This window comes from Zingiber officinale, chromosome 7A, assembly GCF_018446385.1.
Source record: "Zingiber officinale cultivar Zhangliang chromosome 7A, Zo_v1.1, whole genome shotgun sequence".
NCBI lineage: Eukaryota > Viridiplantae > Streptophyta > Magnoliopsida > Zingiberales > Zingiberaceae > Zingiber > Zingiber officinale.
The window spans coordinates 115,599,687-115,622,340 of NC_055998.1; the positions used below are offsets into that span (position 1 = coordinate 115,599,687).

The 22,654-nt window shown below is 38.4% G+C and overlaps 2 protein-coding genes across 4 annotated transcripts; one reads left to right on the forward strand and one right to left on the reverse strand.

Moving 5' to 3' along the window:
• The first annotated feature begins 758 nt into the window (after positions 1-758).
• On the forward strand, positions 759-3,776 carry LOC122002122. Of its 3 annotated transcripts, none has more exons than XM_042557188.1 (3): positions 759-1,094; positions 1,326-1,892; positions 3,141-3,776. In XM_042557188.1, exons 2-3 carry the CDS (start codon positions 1,439-1,441, stop codon positions 3,179-3,181), a joined length of 495 nt encoding a protein of 164 aa, XP_042413122.1. In that variant the 5' UTR covers positions 759-1,094; positions 1,326-1,438; the 3' UTR covers positions 3,182-3,776. The 3 variants fall into 3 exon arrangements, with proteins under 3 accessions (XP_042413122.1, XP_042413123.1, XP_042413124.1); XM_042557190.1 differs by having other exon boundaries at positions 768-901; XM_042557189.1 differs by having other exon boundaries at positions 759-1,892.
• Positions 3,777-4,426: 650 nt separating this feature from the next.
• Positions 4,427-6,193, reverse strand: LOC121999631 (homeobox-leucine zipper protein HAT5-like). Its single transcript, XM_042554286.1, has 4 exons — positions 6,068-6,193; positions 5,882-6,001; positions 5,323-5,562; positions 4,427-5,057 (listed from the first exon to the last, which is right to left on the reverse strand). The coding sequence occupies exons 1-4, from the start codon at positions 6,191-6,193 to the stop codon at positions 4,665-4,667; spliced, it is 879 nt and encodes a 292-aa protein (XP_042410220.1). The 3' UTR covers positions 4,427-4,664.
• Between the last annotated feature and the right edge of the window lie 16,461 nt (positions 6,194-22,654).

The window sequence follows — 22,654 nt, forward strand, 5'->3', positions numbered from 1 at the left end:
AGAAAACATGAAATTTATAAATGAAACCTCTTTTATGAACCCAACAAGGTATAATTTTCAAACCATCATACAGTAAATGACAAAGAGCCAAGTCATAAACACATGATCAATAACTTTAATGATGCTCCTCCTCTCTTATTAAGAACGTGGTGGTTGGGATCCCACTTCAAGTTTTTTTCCTTGTCTTTTCACGTGTTCATGATTTGCATCAAATGAACAAAACCAGTGTAAATGCTACCAAATTTTGACAACTATTATTGAGTCACCTTCCATGTGACTTGTGAGGGATGGCGACCTCTTAATAGTTAGGTTAGCAAGAATTCATGGTGCCATGCAACCTATTAGTCGAATTTATTATTTTAAGTGAGAACGATCTAATAAAAAATAAAGAAAACATCATTTGATTTCTCAAAACTTTGCTTTGCTTAATTAGTAAATAAGTAAAGAGGTCATAAGAATAGCTAAACAGCTCATAAGAATAAGAAAAGTGAAAACCCTCCAAGCCAGAAGCCACCACCTCTATTTCAGATTGGTCCCCAAAATAGAAAATGATTGGACGCGCCGTGGTACCCAACTGGAACTGACGAGCGACGCCGGATCGGCCGTAGATATCTAGATCGTACGATGGATGTTCCGTCGCATAAGATCCCTGTATAAGCTGTTGTTCCTCGAGTGATCTGTCACCGCAAATCACGCGGAGATCGTCGATCTGTGGGAACGTGAATCTTGAAGCAATGGCCCGAGGGCTATAAAAGAGGAAGGCGATGAAGGCGATGATGGGGAAGCTCGACCCCATCGGGACCGCTGGTTTACGCCGTTTTTGCTTTTCTCGCCGGCGCCTCCCGATCTCACTCGCTCGGCCGCGATGGTCTGAGAACTGCTGGATCCGATCGTCTCGTCGGTTGTTATCTTCTTTGTGACTGAGATTTTTTATCGGCAGACTGGAACTTCTCCTTTTTTTTTTAATGGGATCTCTTATCCCGGACGCTTCTTTTGCGAGTTTGTGGAGTTAAGGTCGGAAAATAATTCGATTTTGTAGCAATTCGACAAGAAATTTTCTTTATTGGACCATTCGGTACATCGTGGATTCATAGGTATGCTCGTTTTGACCAGTATTGATTTTTTTTTTTTTTTTTTTGTGTGTGTGATATTTCTTTTCAATTTGTTATGATATTAGAGGGATGTTGAATGAAAAGATGGTTTTTTTGGCTAATTTTTCGTTGAACAATCTTTTACCTGTGGTAGAACTAGGACGAATTTAATCTGTCAAGGAAAAGTTGCTCGTTTGACCAGTGGGTTGATTTTTTTTTTTTTAATTGTTTCAGCGGATTCGAAAGGGATATTCTTATCTCGATCGCTTTCCTGTATCGAGATCGTTCTGAGAGCAAGTTTTGTGGGGCGATTCCACCAAATTTGGGCCTTTCCCCCTGTAACATAGATGTCTATGGCTTTTAAACGTTTTTCTTTCTGGATTTGGGGCGGGAAAGATCAGGAATCCCCCAATTCACCACTCAACACTTCTGATTTCCCCTCTGGATCCAAGGAACTGGATTGCTTGAGGTTTCCGCCAGTCAGTGGACCTAGGGCAAGGTCAAATTCAAGAAGAGTTAAGAAAAGGTGGCAAAGCCGTGAAGAACGGCGGATCGATAAGGAGTATGATATTGTTCTTGTGCCATCAGATGGTGGATGCATGTCAGGGTCGGAGTCTGATGATTCTGATTGGTCTATTGGGTGGTTGGAACCTCATGGCCCTGAGTTTCAGAACGATTCTGAAATGGAGAACAGCTTCTCAGTCTTGGTACGGTGTTACGGACGTGGTTGCTCTGTGGAGGCAAAGAACTCCAGATCTCATGTCCTGGGAGCAATCAATTATGTTGAGGATGATCTTTCTGGTAAGAAAACTAGTGTTTCTTCTTTCACATACATTATCTCTTTTTTCCATGTTGCTTTGACTAGACTGTTTACCTTTAGATCTCATTCCTTTGATTGCGTTTGTATTTCTTCTAGCTTAGTTGATTTATATTTACATTTTGGTACATATGAATTGCTATTTTCTTATTTCCTTTTGCTAAGAAGTTATTCAGCATGTTCTTTTTTTAGTTTGTATCCTTTGATATGCTCTATTTTAGTTCTATATTACAAGACATAGTTTGGCTTATATGTCGATTGTGTGACTCTCAGCTGGTCATTGTTCAATTTCGTTTGATGTGAATAACAGTAGGGCTATAAAGAAGGTTTCTTCATGTTCCTGTTCCAAGGATTCAATCTTGTTTATCATCTTGGTAATAAGCTACTATCTATTTTGTTACAATCTTCAGATGGCATGTCGAGCTATGAAGTTAACAACCTATAGCTGTTATGACTTAGCTATATTTACCTTGGTGATTCTTGATAAATTTTTATAGTAAACATGGCTATAATTCTCACTCCTGCTGTGTAGTCTAAATGTCTCAATCCTCAAGTGTATCGCTCACTTGTTGAAGGTCCTTTGCTATTCATTATTATGCTTAGATCAGCCGATATAAGCCAATGGCTAGTAACTGATTCTTAGCATATCTTGTTGGACTTGGTATCAGCTCATTATGTATCACTCCTGCTGTGTAGTCTGAATGTCAAGTTTATGGTCCTGTCGCATCAATGTTTTTGGCTATTTATTATCATCTATCAGAAGCCAATGTTCAGTAACTGATTTTTAGCTCCTTTTATCGGGCATGATGTGAGCTCATTATGTATCACTTCTAAATTGGATCTGTTGCTGTATTCTTCTTGCTGGAAGTAGCTGGATTTCCTGATTTCTTTCTTCCTTGCTCTGTGGACACAGACAATAGTTTATCGTTTATTTTTACCAGATATTCTTCTTTAACACGATGATCATATTTGTTGCTAGAACGTAGTCACTGCTTTAAAAACCCAGTTCAACAGGTATGCATTTTCTGTTTCAACCCAAACTAGATTGGATTCTGATTCCAGGTTCAGCTGGCTGGTCCAGTTTGTTTGTAATATCAATCACAACTAGTTATTTGTAATTGATTTTCCACAACATTTGCTTGATCTTTCCTTTCGTGACTCTTACAATGCTACAAAATTGATCTCTTGAACTTTATACTATTATTAGCTCACTCTTGTTTTTACTGGCACAGATGGCTACAAGCGTATGGAAGAATGGCTTTCTTCCCTTTGAAGGCGCCTGACTTTGTAAATACTATTACGCAGCTTGGCTTTGTGACTTCTTAGTAAAGACCATAAACTCAGAAAAAGGGAAAACAAAAAACAAAATTTCAGTTTGAAAGAAGTAGAATCATGAAGCAATGGGTTTTCTTGGTGCATAAATTTCCTACTAGAGAACATTTGCTTGGTGATGATGTTTTGGAAGGAAATTGTTTCTTACCCCACAAAGATGATCAGAGAAGTTAATTCAGACAAACAGCTTCAAACTTTTGATAAGGTACAATTCATTTTACATTGCGATAGTTGAAAGTAGGAATTGTCCGGTAACAGCTTTGCAACCTTGTGAAGCTTGAGATTATTTTGCAAGGGGGCTGGTGAAGTTAGGAATTGTTTCATTCTTTTATCCCCTTATTTTCTGCATCCAGTTGAGGATTTCGACCATTGCAAAATGTACATAAAGCTTGTAAATATGACTTAAAACACCAATGTGAATACCTGCTATCCTTTGCAAATTTAGTTGTAAATAGAATATGCTTTAGGAAGGCCAAGCTTCACCTCCCTGTAAGATTGAATTCTTATTACTTCAAGGTTTCTTTTATTGTCGAATTTGTTTGTTTTTTCTTCTGAGAAGCTTTAGTTTAACATGAATTTATGCATTTGTAGTCTAGTTTTGGTGGACAGTCAACTTATAGCTTCTCAAAAGTGTAGAACTTGTTTTGTCCACTTGAACTCTTTCAACATAATTCCAAGCAATTTTAAGAACAATTGCAAGTTAGTAAGAGATATGCGTCTCATAATTGCGTGCAGTAAGGCAGCAGGAGTCTCTTGAGCTTAATTGCGTGGATTGAGAACCACATCTAGTCATATCTCTCAACTGGAAGATTAAATGGGAAAGTAACACATGTGGTTCTGCATGATTTGTGTAAACAAGCCATGTGTTCCTAAACAGCGACATGATTTTTTGTTTCCAATTCTGTGTGGACAGTTTCCTGTTCTTAACAGCAACACCTCAAAAAGGTTGAAGGTCATCTGTCAAGGATAGCTCTGATCCTCCCATCCGATTAGTTCCAATTCATTCTGGTTTTATTTTCTATATGAATAAAACCAGAATAAAGGAAAAGTCTGAAGAAGAAAATATAAAAAACAAATAAAAAATTCTTGATCCTTTCTCTACTCTCAACTATCTAAGTCAGCCTGTAATTCCTAACTAGTATAGTCTACACAATCTCTTTTACTCTTTACAATGATGAAAAAAAGGGACTAAAAATCAAGCATCAGGTTTGCAAGAGGTGTATTGGCGAAGCAAAGAGCCAGAGAACACTAAATACAGAACAACCATCCAGTCTTATACGCTGGTCGCATGGCACCGTACCTTACAACTACTTAGACACGTCCAACAGCTAGTTGACTTACCAACATTAAACTTAAACAAAGAAGATGAAGTGACAGTAGAGCACTGCATTTTGATTTTAATTTTTTTTTCTGGTTCCAATTTCTTAGTGGAGGAGAGTACTTTCGACACGATCCAACCACTGAATCAGCAGCGCTGCCTCATGTTGCTGCTGCAGCAGTTTATGGTGGTGTCCTGTGAAGACGCCATCGCGACAGCGATTGTACCCCTTATCGTTCATGTCGTCCTCACAATGGATGCCGGCGTGGTGGCCCCCTGACTCCAGGAGTAAAGGCTCCACAGGGAGACGAGACTCTGGTTTGCCGGCAGATGCATTTCCACCGCTCCCTGTGCTCAGAAGGTCCTCCACCTTCTGGTGGCTGCTCAGGGGCATTAGAAGATCATCAGTGGAGGAGGCTGCCTGATCAGCCGGGTTCAGTCTGCTCGGTTCAGATGCCCCCTTCTCAATTTCTTGCAGCTTTTCGAGCAGTAAGTTCACCTTCAAAGACATACAATGAACGATTTAGACTCCGTGTTGCACTTTCGAATATTTAGGATTACATATGAAAGTAGTGGGAAGGAAAAGGTAAAAACTTCATTCACCTAAGTAATTTCTTAGCATTTTGGGTTGAATTAAATTCTCTCTTCTTTTTAACATGGTATCAGTTCGTTCTCTCATCTGTGGCAATATCAGAGGTGGGGGAAATTGGGACTCGATCTTATTATTTTATCTTCGTTAAACTAGAACAGGGAAAGCAGTTCACCTGAGAACGCAAGTGTTCGTTGTCCTTGATAAGGGCATCATGATCAATGAGGAGAGCATCGTAAGAGGCCTTGAGAAGATCGAGGTCACGTTCCACTTGTTTGTTCTTCCACCGTGCTCGCCGGTTCTGGAACCACACGGCCACCTGCCTCGGTTGCAACCCCAATTTATTGGCCAACTCGCTCTTCCGCTCCGGCTCCAGCTTGTTCTCCTCCTCAAAGCTCCGCTCCAGCATGCGTATCTATTTTGCGACTTCATATGTGATCGATCAAACAATAATAATTTTTATGGAATGGAAGAACTGAAAGTAAAGTTACACAAAAGAACTTTCCGAAACATGAAAATATGTTTGTTGTTTTTACTCTAGCATTTATCACTGGGAAATATATGTTTTTGTAATTACTTGTGAGTTCATCAATTAGATTAGAGCCTAGAAGGCAACAAATTCACATCATTGCGTGTATGGGACCCTTCCTCATGGGCCCACATTATTTTCGAATGGCAAGGAAGGGAGTTAAACTATGTACAAAAACAGGGTTTCGTCGGAGTGCACTGCTTACCTGCTCCGACGTAAGGCGCCGCTTCTTCTCCGACGGAAACCCCTCGTAAATCTCGTACTTCGACGTGAAGAAAGGCCGGATCTTGAACGCCCCGCTCGCCTCCGTCGATCCCGCAACCGCCTACCTCAGCCCTTGAAATCCTAACATAGAACACTCGAAATCATGTGCTGGAATTCGGATACAAACGCAATTCGACAAAGGATTGGTGTAATTAGTACCTTGGAAGTCCGACTTGGCGCTGCCCAAGAGGATCAAGCGGCTGCGGGAGGAGGAAGTCGAAGGCGAATCGAAGAACAGACGGCCGGAATCCATCCTCTGAACTGAATCGGAGCGGGCCGATGGTCAGATCTAGTTTCCCAAGTACGTATCCTTTCCTATTTACTCGTTCTAGATAGACTCTTACGGTACTCTTTATCTCTCGATTGCCGATCTGGAGATCGATCGGAGTAGATCGGTTTAAAAGAAGAAGAAGAAGACGATGATTGAGATAATCTTGTGTCGGAAGAAGCTGGTACTCCACAGAAGAGGGGTCGAAGTTTTCATGGGGTAGAGAGAAAACCCCATCATCCGGGTAGCGATCCGAGACACCACAGCCCTCACGTGCAAGGAAAAGAAGAAGAAGAAGAAGAAGAAGAAGAAGAGAGCTTACAACACCACTTCCTTGCGGCAGAGAACCAAACAGTAGAATGAGGTAAAGGAAGAAGCGATCTGGACAGCGAGCTTTCCCGGGGCATCGCCGGAACTTGAGATTCCGGCGAGAGAAGAGCTCGGCTGCGGAGTATTTCTGAAAACTCTGGGTTTATCTGAAAAAGCGCGACAGTGGAAGGGGCGGGAATTTATAGAGGGCAGATCTATGAAATGACGGAATTACCCTTATTGGGAGACCAAATTGCCTACGAAGAGTGGTTAAATCTCTCATAAAAGTGCTTTAAACTTTTTTTTATCGCGAAATACTTTATAAAAATTAAAAGTAATTGAGGGAAAGTGTTGAGATATTTTCTTTTTCCCTTTTTCAAAATTATAAAATAACACTTTTTATTGTGATATGATGAGTAAGATGCACATCCAGGCATAAACAAATATATATTTTTTACTTTATTTTAAAACACTTCAGTTACGTGCAAAACAAACATAATAAATTTGCTGAGGGCCCTTCAATGATTGAAGAATATTATCAGTTATCTACATCCATCTACACTTATCATCAACACTAAACAAGTTCCTCATCAGCATTAATGGCCTAGTGTCTCATTTAAGATATTTTTGGAAGCCATAATTTACAGATGCTATGGCATTTATTAATACGATAAAGACGACTGCGCCTGCGCCAAGAATTTATAATAAGCACTGATTCAATCAAATATGGCAAAAAAAGTTTTTGCCAAAACAAGAAAAAATGTTGTTAATTAGATTCGGGATGGAATACGAAGATCTGGTTGAAAGTATTTAGATTCTTTTTTTTAATTTTAAGTGGCAGTTTACTGAATCACTTGAGAAGTTTAGTATTACTTAAATCACGTACTCAATTTTCGTAAATGCATAAACAAAACATAATCTAAATACTTTCAACCAAGGACAATTTCACGCAACCTTGACGTACTTTTCATATATATATATATAATACTTTCAACCAGGGACAATTTCACGCAACCTTGACGTACTTTTCATATATATATATATATGAAAAGTAGGTCAAAGTTGAAAGTATTTAGATTATGTTTTGTTTATGCTATTGAATTCAAATCTAAGTGTCTCAGATATTGGTTTTCTCTAGTATTAGTGTAATGATTTTCGGATTAAAGTTAATTAATTTAATTTAAATTTAAGTTTTGATGTTTGACAATATATGAAGATTGTAAGTTTAATTGTCCATTTGATATATTGTTAGTATAATTTTCCACTGGTCAAAAGCTGACCAGTTTGATGTGAAAAAAGTAGTCAAGTATGTCAAGATTGATTGGATACTTAATTAGAAAAGTCTTAACTGGAGTTTAGGCAAGGGCAAAACTAATGGGATGATTGGTAGAAGAAGAAAAACTAATTGGATCATGACAGAAGAAGAAACTAACTGAAGGACCGGACATTTGGTGTGGAAAGTCCTGGTGATGAGAGAAGTCAGATAATTGGAAAATCCTAATGAGTGAAACTAGACAATGAGGAAACCTTGGTGATTGAAGTCAAGTGGGAAAAGTCTTAGCGAGTGAAGTCAGACAATGAAAAAACCCTGGTGAGCAAAATAGGTGGAAAAAGTCTTAGTAAGTGAAATTAGACAATGAGGAAATCCTAATGAGTGAAGCTAGGTGGAAAAAGTCTTAGGGGGCGTTTGGTTCTCTCCTAGGAATCGGAATGGGAATGGATATCATAGTATTATGGAATGAGAATAGGTATGAGCTTGAGTATCATTCTTAAAAATGATGTTTGGTTAGTTAAATATTTTCAATCGGAATGAACCTAAATGTCTTATTTTACCCTTACAGGAAAATAAGAGAAAAAATTAGATGGGAGAGAAAGTTGAATGTGAGAGAAACATATGATGAGAGAAAATGATGAGAGAGAAAGTGTGTTGGGAAAAAATGAAGAGAGAGAAAGTATGATCAGAGAAAATGAGGAGAAAGTGCATGATAGGAGAGATTGAGAAGAGAAAAAGTATGATGAGAGAGAAAGAGTGATGGGAAAAAATAAAGAGAGAGAAAGTATTATGAGAGAAAATGAAAGAGTGAGGAGAGAGAAAGTATGATGAGAGAGAAAGAGTGATGGAAAAAATGAAGAGAGAGAAAGTATGATGAGAGAAAATAAGAGACTGAGGAGAGAGAAAATATGCTGAGAGAGAAAGAGTGATGGAAAAAATGAAGAGAGCGAGAAAGTATTATGAGAGAAAATGAAAAAGTGAGGAGAGAGAAAGAATGATGGGAAAAGTGAAGAGAGAGAAAGTGTGATGAGAGAAAATGCCAGACTGGGAGAGAGAAAATATAATGAGAGAGAAAGTGTGCTTAGAGAAAAAGTGTGATTAGAGAAAATAAAGAGAGTGTGTGATGAGAGAGAATTAAAGAGAGAAAGTGTGATGAGAGAAAATGAGGAGAGAGAGTATGCTGAGAGAGAAAGTATGATGAGAGAGAAAGTATGATGAAAAAATAAGTAGAAAATGTATAATGGGAGAGAAAGTGTGATAGAAGAGAATGAAGAGAGAGAAAATAAGGAGAGAGAATATATGATGGGAGAGAATATAGAGAGAGAATGAGGAGAGAAAGTATCTTGAGAGAGAAAATGTGATGATAAAATAAGGAGAGAGAAAATATGATGAGAGAGAGTGTGTGAAATTAAAAAAAAATGAACAAATATACTAAGGGTATTTTTGTCTAAAACTTAATTCACAATCCTATTCCATCAAAACCCAAGGGAGGAGGTGGGTTTCATCCATACCCAAATTTTTGGGTTTCATTCCAAAATCTTGATTCCATTCCCATTAACCAAACACAAGGTTTGGGAATGAATCCATTCCCTCATTCCCAAACCCATAAACCAAACGCCACCTTAGTGAGTGAAGTTAAACAATGAGAAAATCTTGGTAAGTGAAGCTAGGTGGAAAAAGTCTTGGTGAGTGAAGCCAAATATTGAAAAATCTAGGTGGGTCAAAAGTTGACCGGACACTTGGTATTTGGAAGTCCAAGTGGGTCATGGAGGACCGAACACTTGGCATTATAAGAGACGTCCAAGTGGATCATAGAAACACTTGGCACGAGGAGAAAAGTCCAAGTAGGTCAAAGTGTTGACGGAACACTCAATGCAAAGGTCTCAACAAATCACGATTGATCAAATGTTGGGTATGAGAATCCTAGACTTGGATTAAGCAAGTTAAGGTTAAGCAATTGATTAGGGCAATCGATTGACCCTAATCTAATCGATTAGGTAATTGATTAGGAGTTTTTGCGAGAACACAGAAAGTGTCTGAATCGATTGGGCATGGACCAATTGATTAGGGTCAGGAGATTCGCGAAGAGAAATTCGAGAAAAACAATGACTGAATCGATTGGGCAATCGATTCAGCCACTACTAATTGATTGGTTAATCGATTAGGCAGTGCTTTGTCACAAAAAGAAGCAATAGATTGAGGCAACCGATTAAGAAGGCTTAATCAATTGGGCTAATCAATTAAGGCCTTTTTACAAGTGAATAGAGAGTTGCGAAATTGATTGGTTAATCGATTAAGGCTCTCTGAATTGATTGAGATGGCTCATCAATCAGTCGTTCTGCAGGTGTTAGACGGTCGGATGACATGATAATATATTATAGAAAAGCTGAATCGATTAGGAGATATTGAGTGAACCCTAGAAAAGGGTTTTAGTGAATATTTCTAAGATAACTCTTGCTCACAACTTCACAACCACACACAGCAAGTTCTTGGAGACTTAGAGTGAAGTGCTAATGCATTTCCAAGTTGATCAAGAGGTGGCTTCAAACAAGAAGAGAGCAAGCTAGGGTTTATTGTTGCAATCTTGTAAGATTTCAGTTGTATTAGCTTCTTATTCTCTTCTTCTTGTATTTCTTTATATGTGAGCTTGTACAAAACTTCTCTCCACCTCCGGATTATTTCCGAGAAAGAGCTATGTCATAATGTATGTGTAAGAGAGAGTCAAATCCTTGGATTAGTCACCTCAAGGAGGTGGATACCAAGTAAATCCTCGTGTTAGCATTGGAAAGCTCTTCACTTCAAGTATTCCGCTTCAACTCATCTTCATCGAAACAAGAGAAGCTATTCACCCCCTCTCCCTCCCCCTCTAACTCAATCGGTCCTAACAAGTGTATTAAAACGAGACCGCTCTTCACCAGACTCATCGCCGGAAAGGGCAACGAGGTAGAGGAAGATGAAGAAGTTGAAGCCCTAACGTCAACAAGTCATGACTCATCATCTAGAGAGCTCAACTTCAAGATGGATTTCCGATATGGACTCAGATATGATATTCTTATTAGTGCAATTTCTCCTAGGTCAAAGTTGATTAGGTTGACTGAGTTTGAATTCGCTTAAGCTTGAGTCTTGATGTTTGACAATGTATGGATATTGCAGGTACAGTTATCCATATGGGATATTGACGGTCAAAAGTTGACCAGAAGATTCAAGTAGGTCAAGGTTGACCAGATACTTGACTGGGAAGTCTTAAATGAAGGTTAGGAAAGGGAAAGACCAATGCGAAGGTTGGCAGAAGAAGAAAATCTGAGTGGATCAGTGTTGACCGGACACTTGGTGTTGAAAAGTCCCAATGAGTGAAGCCAAGCAATTGAAAAGTCCTTGTAAGTGAAGCCAGATAGATTGAAAAGTCCTAGTGAGTAAAGTCATATAGCTAGAAAGTCCTGGTGAGTAAAGTCAGACAGTTGGAAGTTCTGATGAGTAAAACCAGGCAGTGAAGAAAATCTTGATGAGTGAATCCAGGTGAAAAACCCTAGTAAGTGAAGTTAGGCAGATGGAAATCTCAATGAGTGAAGTAAGGTGAAATCCCTAGTGAATGGAGCTAGGCAGAAGAAAATCTTAGTGAGTGAAATCAAGTGAAAACCCCTAGTAAGTAAAGTTAGGCAGAGGAAAATCTTGGTGAGTGAAACTAGGTGGTGAAAAGCCCTGGTGAGTGAAGTCAGACATATGAAAATTTAGATAGGTTAAGGTTGATCGGACACCTGGTATTTGAAAGTCCAAGTAGGGCATAGAGGACCAGACACTTGGCACGAGATGGTAAGTCCAAGTGGGTCAAGGTTGACGGGCACTTGGCATAGAGAGAAAAATCCAAGTGGGTCAAAGGATTGATCGATTACTTGGTGACGAAGTCCCACCAGGTCAAAGTTGACTGGATATTGGGCAAGGGAATCCTATGTTGGTATCATAAGGTTATTTTGATGTGATCAAACAAGTTAAGTTAGGTCCTGTTATGTTTAACCTTGTGTCTAAGTGTACAGGAACTTAGAAGCACAAAGCGTCGAGCAAAAGATGCAGCTAGCGAGAAGGACGGCACGGGAGAGAGCCGACTGACTCGGTGCATCTAAGGGACAAGGAGCTGCGGAAGAGTACGCGGGCGGACAAGAAGGAGGTGCGTGGCGTTTCCTAGGGACGAGAAGCCAAGAGCGGAAGCTTGCTTGAAAAGGCCAGAAATTGAGTTCGGGTGAGCCCTATTCCGGATGGCTGAGATCACCCAAGCAAGAGGAACCGGAGTGGAAGACCCGGACCGAGGCGAGCGAAACCAGAGCGGAAGGCCCGGACTGAAAAAGTCAACATGGTTGACTTTCTAGGTTCGGGCGCCCAGAATCAAAGTTTATCCGGATCGCATTTAACCACTATCCGTTGAGAAGGCAATAAAATTTTATCCCCCTCCAGGCATCTAGAACCCTTCCAGGGGCGTCGACCAAGACTATAAATACAGCCTTAGTCCAAGATGCTAAAAATAACAAACATCTTGAGAAACAACACTTGTACACTTCTAGTTTTCGTTTAGTTTGATCTTTTTATACGATCATTGCTATAAAGAGGCTTCTCCGTCTGAAGGAGATATTAGTGCGCTCCACTTCCTTAGATTAACAACCAAGTAAAAACTTCTGTGCCTTTGCCTTTTTGATTTCTTTATCATTTCTTATGCAAGTGTTCTTTAATTAAGTTAGTTGTCCGAGAAAGGTATTTTTGTTTTTATTTGTGCAGGGGCTATTCACCCTCCCCCCCTCTAATCGGCCGCCAAGGATCCTAACATCCTAGACTTGTGTTTGCTAAGATAGGATTGGCCAATCGATCAGTTGATCAATTGGCCCAAAGCCAGCTGATCGATTAGAAGTTTATAGCAAATACATAGAGGGTTTCCCAATCGATCAACTCATCGATTAGGACATGCCAATCGATCAGACGATCAATTGGGCTCAGATTTCTCTCGATAATGCCAGAAAGCCTGAATCGATTCCATGGGATTTTTTGCGAGAACATAGAAGCCATTTAGATTGATGAGCTGATCGATCTAACTGCCCCCAATCGATCAAGCGATCAATTGAGAGATGATCGTTGCGCAGGTTGCGAGCTTTAAACGACTAGGATTGCATGGATTTGACGTGGAAATTGATTAGGAGCAGGCCCAATCGATTGGGAACCCTAAAAGCACAAAGATAAAAGTCATTAGCAAGTTCACCAAGCTCACGGATCTTCACCACCAGTTCTAGGAAGCTTAGGGCTGAAGTGTTGTTGCAATTCCATGCTTACAAGAGGTATTCACAAGCAACAAGAGATCAAGCAAGAAGAGGTTTTGAGTTGTATTCTTACATTTACTTCTTGTTTAGAGTTATATTCTTGTTCTTGTGTTGTATGAGGTTTCTCCACCTCCGAATTGTTCCAAGAAAGAGTGTATTTCTTAGTGGATAGTATGCTCGTGTGTGGATCCTTGGATTAATCACTTCTTTTTAAGGTGAATACTAAGTAAATCCTTATGTTAGTATTGGAGGAGTTCACTTCAAGTTTTTCGCTTCAAATTCATCTTCAACGAAGCAAGACGAGCTATTCACCCCTAACTCTGGAGTGTCCCAACAACTCGAGCACCTCCACCATTTATATCGGCAAGCTTTGATCTTTGGAAATTAATTATTGAATTTTTTTTTGATGATAGAGATAGAGTAATGATTTGCTCTAATGAAATTGTTTTAAGCTCCAACAAATGACAAAGAAAAGGTTTTCAAGAAGACTAAATGGCGCGAGGAACAAATCCAAAGATATGAGGTCAATGACAAAGTGACCAAATTATTAATCAATTTATTGTCAAGCAACATCTTGAGCCAAATTGGAGATTATAAAGATGGAAAGTGTTGGTGCAGAAAGTATCAGACGATCGAACTTACATTTTGATTATGGAAAAGGGTTCAAAGTTAAGTTGTCTGGTGATATAACAAGTTGAACTAAATATGCAGGAAAGTCCTAAGTGATCTTAGGTAAAGAAAAATCCTAACTGCAGTTAAGCAACAAAGTTATGGTCTGAGAGACTGGCTAAGTCTTGGTGGGTTGAGGAATTTGGACGAAATCCTAAAGTCGAGGACTCTAGGTGAAAATCCTAGGGGTCGCAGACACCAGGTAGAAGACTGGACGAGTCATAGAGTGAACGTCTAGCATGAAGTCCAAAAGTCTCAAACGTTGAGCAAAAGTCCAGATAGTCTGGATTACCGGTCTGGCAAAGGGTAAACTCTCTTGAAAGTAGTAGGTGAGGATGTGTTCCCCACTAAGGGAAGATAAGCGTAGGTTCGACCTAGACTTTTCAAGAAATTTAAAAGTCAAAACCAGATAGTCCAGAGACTGTCAAATAATTTATTATTCATATTTTATTATGCTAGCTTTATTTTACAGGGTATGTTTGGTATTTTTGACTAACACACCTTGTAGGGAGTGAAAAGCACATAAAAGGCTCAGATGAACAGTGTTGAAGGCGCCTCCAGGGCTGTTGGAGGCGTCTCGAGAGGCTTGGCTAAACGCCCACACAGAGAGGTGCAAAGGCGCCCTCCAAGAACCTGAAGGTGCCTTAGATTTAGGATGGAAGATGACTTCCATGTGTTTGAAGGCTCCTTCAAACAAATGAAGTTTGTAGAAAGCGGTGCTCATCTATACCATAGATTTGGGGATAGAAATCCGAGCTGGAGGTGCCTTCAATGGGGTTAAAGGCGTCTTCAACAATCTATAAAAGGAGACCACAAGCAGATGCTTTGATACAACTCATCTTCGCGATCTTTCTCTTGCATGCTGCTCCAAAGACGATCCAATAAAGTCATAACGCTGCTTCGACGCCCAAAAGCTCTACTTTCAGAATTCCACGTTGTTGGTATAATTTTAAATTACTGTAATAAAGTTCTACACTTATAATTCTGCAATTTGTAAAGTTTTTCCAAAATTATAGTGATTTCCCAACGAAAGCGATCAACGATCGCGAACCTTGGAGTAGGAGCCATCATAGGCTCCGAACCAAGTAAAACTTGGTCTTGTTAACATTGTTTCTCTTTTCTTTCTTTTCACTACATTATTCTCTATTTTCCAAAAAGTGTGAAAAAGCCATAAGCCCTATTCACCCTCCTCTAGCACATCTCGATCGTATAATTGGTGTCAGAATGATGTCGTTCTGAATTGGTGAAACCACCAATCAAGCAAGGAATTTCTTTTTTGAAAAAGAAAATTGTATATCGTTTTTGGATAAAAAATATTCTTACGCCTTTCGTCTTTTTTCCCTTCATTTTTTTTAAAAAAATCACTTTCATTTTTTTACCATTAGTTAGAGTTGGTGAAATATTACATTTAACAAAATTTGTCATAATATTATTTTATTATTTTTTCTCAAAATTAGTGAAATACCCTTATTTTATTTTTCTACAGCACTACTAATTCAAAATCAAGTCTTGGGGCATTTATCATTTTTTTATTGTGTGCAAGATTTTTCTAAATGACCTACCAAGAAGGCTACAACACCACTCATTCACCTCTTTTCTCTGGTGAAGACTTCGAGTACTGGAAGAGTCGAATGAAGTACCATCTCAAAACGCAGGTGGAAATGTGGATAATTATCCAAATGGGATTCACATATCCCACCAAAGATGGAGCTCTCATTCCTTGCGACAAATGGGATGCACCAACCTGTAAGAAGATTGAAGCTAATGCAAAGTCAACCCAAACTCTTCAATGTGGCTTAGCCAAAGAAGAGCTGAACTAGGTCAGCCCCTTCAACAACACGAAGGAATTATGGGAAAAGCTAATCGAACTACACGAGGGCACCTCCAACACTAAGGTAAGAAAACACGACTTGATTTTAAATAAGTTATACAATATTAATATATAGGATGGTGAGTCCGCAAGTCAACTCCACGCTCGAATCCAAGACCTGCTTAACAGACTACACACAATCGACCAAAAGGTAGAGAATCATGACATTATCAGGTATGCACTTAATATCTTTCTAAGGAATACTTTGTGGGCATCCATGGTAGATGCTTACAAAGCATCTAAGGATCTTTCATTAATTAAATTTGATGAGTTATTTTCAGAATTTGAACTTCATGAACAAACTAATGCACTACCGATTGAGAAAGGTATTACTTTAGTTGTAGGTACAAGCAGAATGCGGGAACCAAAAATCAAGCATTGAATCTGTTGGATCGATACGCCGTGAGAGGGGGAGGGGGTGAATCACGTAGTTTTCAAATTTTTATCTTTACGTTGTTTTAAAATCAGAGTGCGAACATAGCATAAAAGAAAAATACAAAAATAAGACACGAGAGGAATACAAGTAGTTTACTTGGTTCGGAGCCTTCAATGACTCCTACTCCAAGACCCAGGTCCCGCAGAGCTATCAATGGGTAATTCACTATAAACCTCTATCAGTACCTCCAGAAGAGGGAATCAAAGTACAAGGAAAGTTAGAACAAGTGCAACACCCTGCACTTGTCCTTTTGTAGCATTTAATTATATTAAAACAATTTATCGACACTTTGAAGTTCGAAGTGGGAGCATTCATGTCGATGTCGGTCTGCCGGTCATGATCGGAAGTCCTTGGTGTTGGGGTTGCAAGGTTACAAACATAGTCCCACATTAAAAACACATAGGAAAGATCATGAGTTTATAAGAGAAAAGATATCTCCATTGGCATGAGGTATTTTGGGGAGAGCCCAAGAGCAAAGCCATGAGGGCTTAAGCCCAAAGTGGGCAATATCATATTGTGGAGATATCTAAATTCTTTTCGATCCAACAATTGGTATCAGAGCTTGGACTGTCAGAAGGTTTAACTGCCGACTGTGCATAAGAGTTATGGTCTGATTGAGCCATGTGGGTACAATATTGACCTCGAACAAAGAAAGTGGAGACTCTTATGTTCAGATCAAGAGAACTAAACACCAGGCAGGAAGTCCTAGTTGCGGCTAGGTAAGGAAGTCCTAGTAGGTCGGGTGGACTGAGGGGCAGGAAGACCTGGTGGGTCGAGGATTGGATGTGGGAAGCTTGTGGTCCTTTGTTTGAGAGGGGGGGATTGTTGGGGTTGCAAGATTGCAAATATAGTCCCACATTAAAAAACACATGAGAAAGATCATGGAATTATAAGAGAAAAGATATCTCCATTGGCATGAGGCCTTTTGGGGAGAGTCCAAGAGCAAAACCATGAGGACTTAGGCAAAAAATGGACAATGTCATACCATTGTGGAGGTATCTAAATTCTTTTCGATCTAACACTCGGAGCAGTTGTCAGGCATAACAACTTTGTAGCTGAGTCATAGCAGAAGCCTGGAGCAGTCCGAAGTTCCATCAGATGCACGGTAGCTCATATAGGTGTTGTTAAAGAAGATTTGGGCGAGCAGCCTTAAATAGAGTATGGAAGGCACCTCCAATGAGGCAAATTTAATCCTGAATAGTTCGGGATTTATCTGATGCGACGTCAAAACTTTATCCTGTGGAAGGTGTCTTCTATGAACAGTATGAAGGTGCCTTCACTACTTGAAGGCACCTTCGGACACTGTCATCCGAAGGTAATTTTCTTATTTTGCCCTGCAAGACAATGTTAGTCCAAAACTACCCTACAAAATAAGTATTAGGGCAATTTAATAATAATGCAGAGTAGTAATTAGTTCCTGTCCTCCCAAGACCAGGAACTTGTCAATGTTTCAACTTAGGGATCCCAAATGGACCTAAACTGGACTGACGCCTACTGCCCCTCCAACCGGGATGTGTCATCACTTGGTCACTCTCCTCCAGTGACTTACCTTAATTATCAGTTTGCCAGACATCCGGTCATCTCGTTGACCTGTCTGGACTTATTGTTAGCTATATGATCGACTCATTGACCTAGCTAGTCTTCATGTCAGCTATCTGGTTGACCCGTCGACCTACCTGAACTTCGTACTAGCTATCCGATCGACCCATCAACCTAGCTGTATTTCGAACCAGCTATCCGATCGGATCGTCAACCTAGTTGGATTTCGTACCAGCTATCCGGTAGATCCCTTGACCTAGTTGGATTTCGTACAAGATATTCGGTCGGTCCATCTACCTAGCTAGATTTCTTGCACACTTAATCAAGTGGTTAGATTACAACAGAATCTAACTTAACTTGTTTGTCATTCATTAAAACTCCGGTTAGACTGTTAGTGCAAAACCGCACTAACAGAATCAAACCTGAGTCCAAAGATAAATCAGACTCAAAAGACGACGACGAGATCACTGCTGAGCTCGTTAACCTTGTATGAAAATTGTACAAGAAAAAGAAGGGTTTCACAAAATGCGAGATCAAAAAGGTGATCCAGTCAAAGACGGTGCAACCAAGCCCCAACTCAAAATGAAGTTTGAAGTCACCTGCTATGGCTGCAACAAGAAGAGATATATGAAGGAAACTGTCTAAACTAGAAGGAAACGAAGAAATGACAAAAGAAGAAGGTGCTACAAACAACGTGGGATGAATCATCATTAGAAGACTCCGATGAAGATCTCGAACAGACAAGCTTCCTCACATTTTTGGCCTGAGAGCAAGTCATCAAATTTGAGTCCAAGACAGAATCAGAAGCTAAGTCTGAGCGAAGCCACAGATCCATATCTGGTTTAAAAGGTTCCTAATCCTCGGTAAGATTTCCTTAATTAGATCTTATAACCTGATCTCATACTTGTCTAGAAAACTGGCTAAATCCAACCTCCGGGTCAAGTCACTCCAAGAGGAGGTCAAAGCACTCTTTGATTGAATCACTTCAAGCTGGAACTTCAACTCAAGTCCAACAACTTGAGAAAGAAAATTCTAACTTGAAAAGTCAAGTCAAGGAACTTAAAGACTCATTGGAACGGTTCACTTTGGGTTTCAAGAACCTTGACATAATTCTTGGGAAACAAAGGGCTATATACAACCGATCCAAACTTGGGTATAAGGACAAATATAAATTTAAATCCTACATGTCTCTTATTAATCTAACAAATAGAAAGGTAGTCTAAGCATGGGTCCCCAAGTCTAACTTAATGAATCAAGTTGGACTTGATTACTATTGGATCCCTATGGATCAAATTTGTTACCTTGATAGATCTTATCGAGGTTACGATCCAGGGGAAGCCAATAAAAAAACCATCTTTATTATTAGATAAATTTATTTAATGTTTGATTTACTGCTTTCCTTATACTTGCCTAGATTATAATAGATAAGGACTTAGGCTTGATTAACATTTGTTTAGTTAGATCAAGGATTCTCAGAAAGAAAATTAAATATTTAATTTCTTTAAAAGATTTTGTCTAGGAGTGGTTGTTGTTTCAGTATCCAAGAAGGTATAGTGTCTCTCCATAGCCTGTAAGCCAATTATTGAAATAAATATTTAATTGACTAACTGTTAAACTTTAGGCTAACTCAAATGTAAATCAATCCTTAGATTTTAATCTAAATTGAAGATTAAATAATCATCTCACAAAACCCATAAGGTTTCCTGATTAATAATCTAGAAGAGGGTGAGATGAATTTAGGTTAAAATAGTAAAATTAAAATTAAATCTAAATTAAATTAAACTAAACTTAAAATTAAACTTAAACTTAAATTAAAATTAAACCTAACTTAAAATTAAAATTAACCTTAAATTAACCTAAATTAAAATTAAATCTAAATCAAATTAAAATTAGCCCTAGACCTAAACCAAATTAAACTTAAACTAAATTAAACCAAATTTAAAGTAAACCAAACCTAAATTAAATTTAATCAAACTTAAAATTAAAATTAAACTAAAATTAAACCTAACTTAAATTAAAATTAAACCTAAATAAAATTAAATCAAACTTAAATCAAATCAATATAAATTTAAATCTAACTTAAATTAAAATTAAATTAAATCCAAATAAACTTAAGTTAAACTCAATAAAATATCTTACAATCACCCATAGGTATAACATAATTGATAACCTAAACCGAGTGAGATGTAAAATAAGGAATTGAATTCAATCTATCTTATAATCCATTTTTATTAGATCCAAATCAAATACTTTAATTGTAGGAACATAATGATTTAGACCAATGGATATTGGATAGTGGATGCTCCAGGTATATGACTGGAGACCGATTGAAGCTCACTAAGCTAAAGCTCAAGAACCTAAGGTCGGTTGCATTTGACAATGATAGAAAACATAAGGTTATCGGAATAGGTAATATCGAATTAAGTTTCGATTTCATTATTAGAAAGGTCTTATCAATTGAGAAATTTAAGTTTAATTTAGTATAAGTTAACTGTGTGACTCTGGCTACGTAATAACATTTTTTGACTCTAAATGTATAATTAAAAATATCAAAAATCTTGAAATTATACTTAAAGGAATTAGGAAAAATAATAATTACACAATTGACCTACTAACTTCCTCACTCAAGTATCTCTAGACACAACAAGAGGAAACCAAATTGTGGCATAGAAGACTGAGTCACACTCGCATTAGACTCATTTCAAAAATGAGTCAAAATGACTTAGTTAGAGGTTTACCTAAATTAAAAAATTTAGAAAATATAATTTGTAATACTTATTAACAAGGTAAACAAGCTAAGTCAACCCATAAACTAACAAACCTAAATCGAACCAATTCAATATTTGAGCTCCCACACTTAGACCTATTTGATTCACATAGAAGTTAAGTTTTTCTTAATTAAGTTTTTATAAAAATATTTTTAAAGTTGATTTATAAATCTTTATAAAGATAAGTACTTAAACTAAGTTTTTATAAAAATCCTTATAAAATATTATTTATAATTTTTTTTTAAAGCTAAGTACCTAACTAAAGTTTTTATAAAAATCTTTTTAAAGCTGATTTATAAATCTTTTTAAAGCTAAGTACTTAACTAAATTTTTTATCTAAATCTTTTTAAAGCCAAGTACTTAAACTCAGTCTTCTAAAGTACTTAAGTTTTTATCAAAATCTTTTTAAAGCTAAGTACTTAAACTAAGTTTTTTAAGTACTTAAGTTTTTTTTAAAAGATGATTTATAAAAATCTTTTTAAAGCTAAGTACTTAATGAAGTTTGTATAAGAAATCTTTTTCAAAAGCTTAGTACTTAACAAAGGTTCTTCAAACCTACATATGAAGCTAAGTTTATTTTAGGAAAAAGCTAAATGCTATTTTTCATGGAAAGTTTTTTGAACTCTTTAAAAAAATTCTTAGTTCAATTTCAAAAACTTAGAAACTTAGTGTTTTGAAAAAGTTTCTATCTACCTAGAAGAATACTTACTTAACTTTACTTGTCATCTATCTGGTTTTACTTATTTTAACTTAACTTTGAATTATATTGCCATAATAAAAAAGGGGGAGATTGTTAGTGCAGAAAGCACCAGACGATCAAACCTAAGTTTTGATTATGACAAAGGTTCAAAGTTAAATTGTCCTGTAATCTAACAAGTTGAACTAAGTATGCAGGAAAGTCCTAAGTGATCTTAGACAAAGGAAAATCCTATCTACAGTTAGACAATGAAGTCCTAGTCTGAGAGACTGAGCGAAGTCTTGGAGGGTCGAGGACTTTGGGCGAAATCCTAGAGTCGAGGACTCTAGGTGAAAATCTTGGGGGTCACGGACACCAGGTAGAAGACTAGATGGGTTGTAAAACGAACATCCAGCATAAAGTCCAGAAGTCTCAGACGTTGAGCAAAAGTCCAGACAGTCTAGAGGATAAGTCTAGCAAAAGGTAAACTCTCCTGAGAGGAGTATGTGAGGGTGCGTTCCCCGTTGAGGAAACTATTGGAATCCCAAAGTTGTTTTGATGTGATCAATAAGTTAAGTTAGGCCCTGTCATGTTTTTAACCTTGTGTCTAAGTGTGCAGGAGCTTAGGAGCACAGGGAGTCAAGTAAAAAACGCAGCTAGCGAGAAGGACGACACAGGAGGGAGTTGATGGGCTCGATGTGTCTGAGGTACGAGGCGCTGCGGAAGAGTACTCGGGTGGACGAGAAGGAGGCACGTGGCATTTCCGAGGGACGAGAAGCCGAAGCGGAAGGTTGCTCGAAAAGGCCGAAATTGGGTTCGGGTGAGCCTTATTTCAGTTGGCTGAAATCACCCAAACAAGCAGAGTCGGAGCGGAAGACTCGGACGAGGCGAGTAGCACCGGAGCAGAGGACCCGAACCAAAAGTCAACCTTATTGACTTTATTGGTCCAGGCGCTCGGAACCATTCCGGGCGCCCGGACCAGTCCGAGCACCCAGAGCCATTTCGGGTGCCTGGAGTTGGATTTTGACTAAGATCATGTCAAACGTGATCCATTGCGAAGGGGATAAAAGTTTATCCCCTCCCAGGTGCCTGGACCCCTTCCAGACGCCCCGACCAAGGCTATAAATACAACCTTGGCCCAGAAGCTTTTAATCAACTCAAAAATTCTGTATTTCAACACTTGTGCACTTCCGTGTTAGTTTAGCTTCTGTTTTTTACTCTTTCACTACCGTAAGAGGCTTCTCTACCTGAAGGAGATACTAGTGCGACACTTTCATTGGATTAACAACCTCTCTGGTTGTAACCAAGTAAAAACCCTTTGCCTCTTATTTTACTTTCTATTTAGTTAATTTAGTTATGCAAGTGTTCTGTTGAAAGTTTGAAAATGGTTGTTTTTATTTTCGCAGGGCAATTCAACCCCCCTTTTAGCCGGCCGCCGCGATCCAACAGAAACAACAGGCATCGGTTTGACCTAGAGTTTTCAAAAAATCTGAAAGATAGAACTAGACTGTCCAGAGATTATCAAATAATTTATTATTCATATTTTATTGTGTTAACTTTATTTTATAGGGAATGTTTGGTATTTTAGACTAACATATCTTGCAGGAAG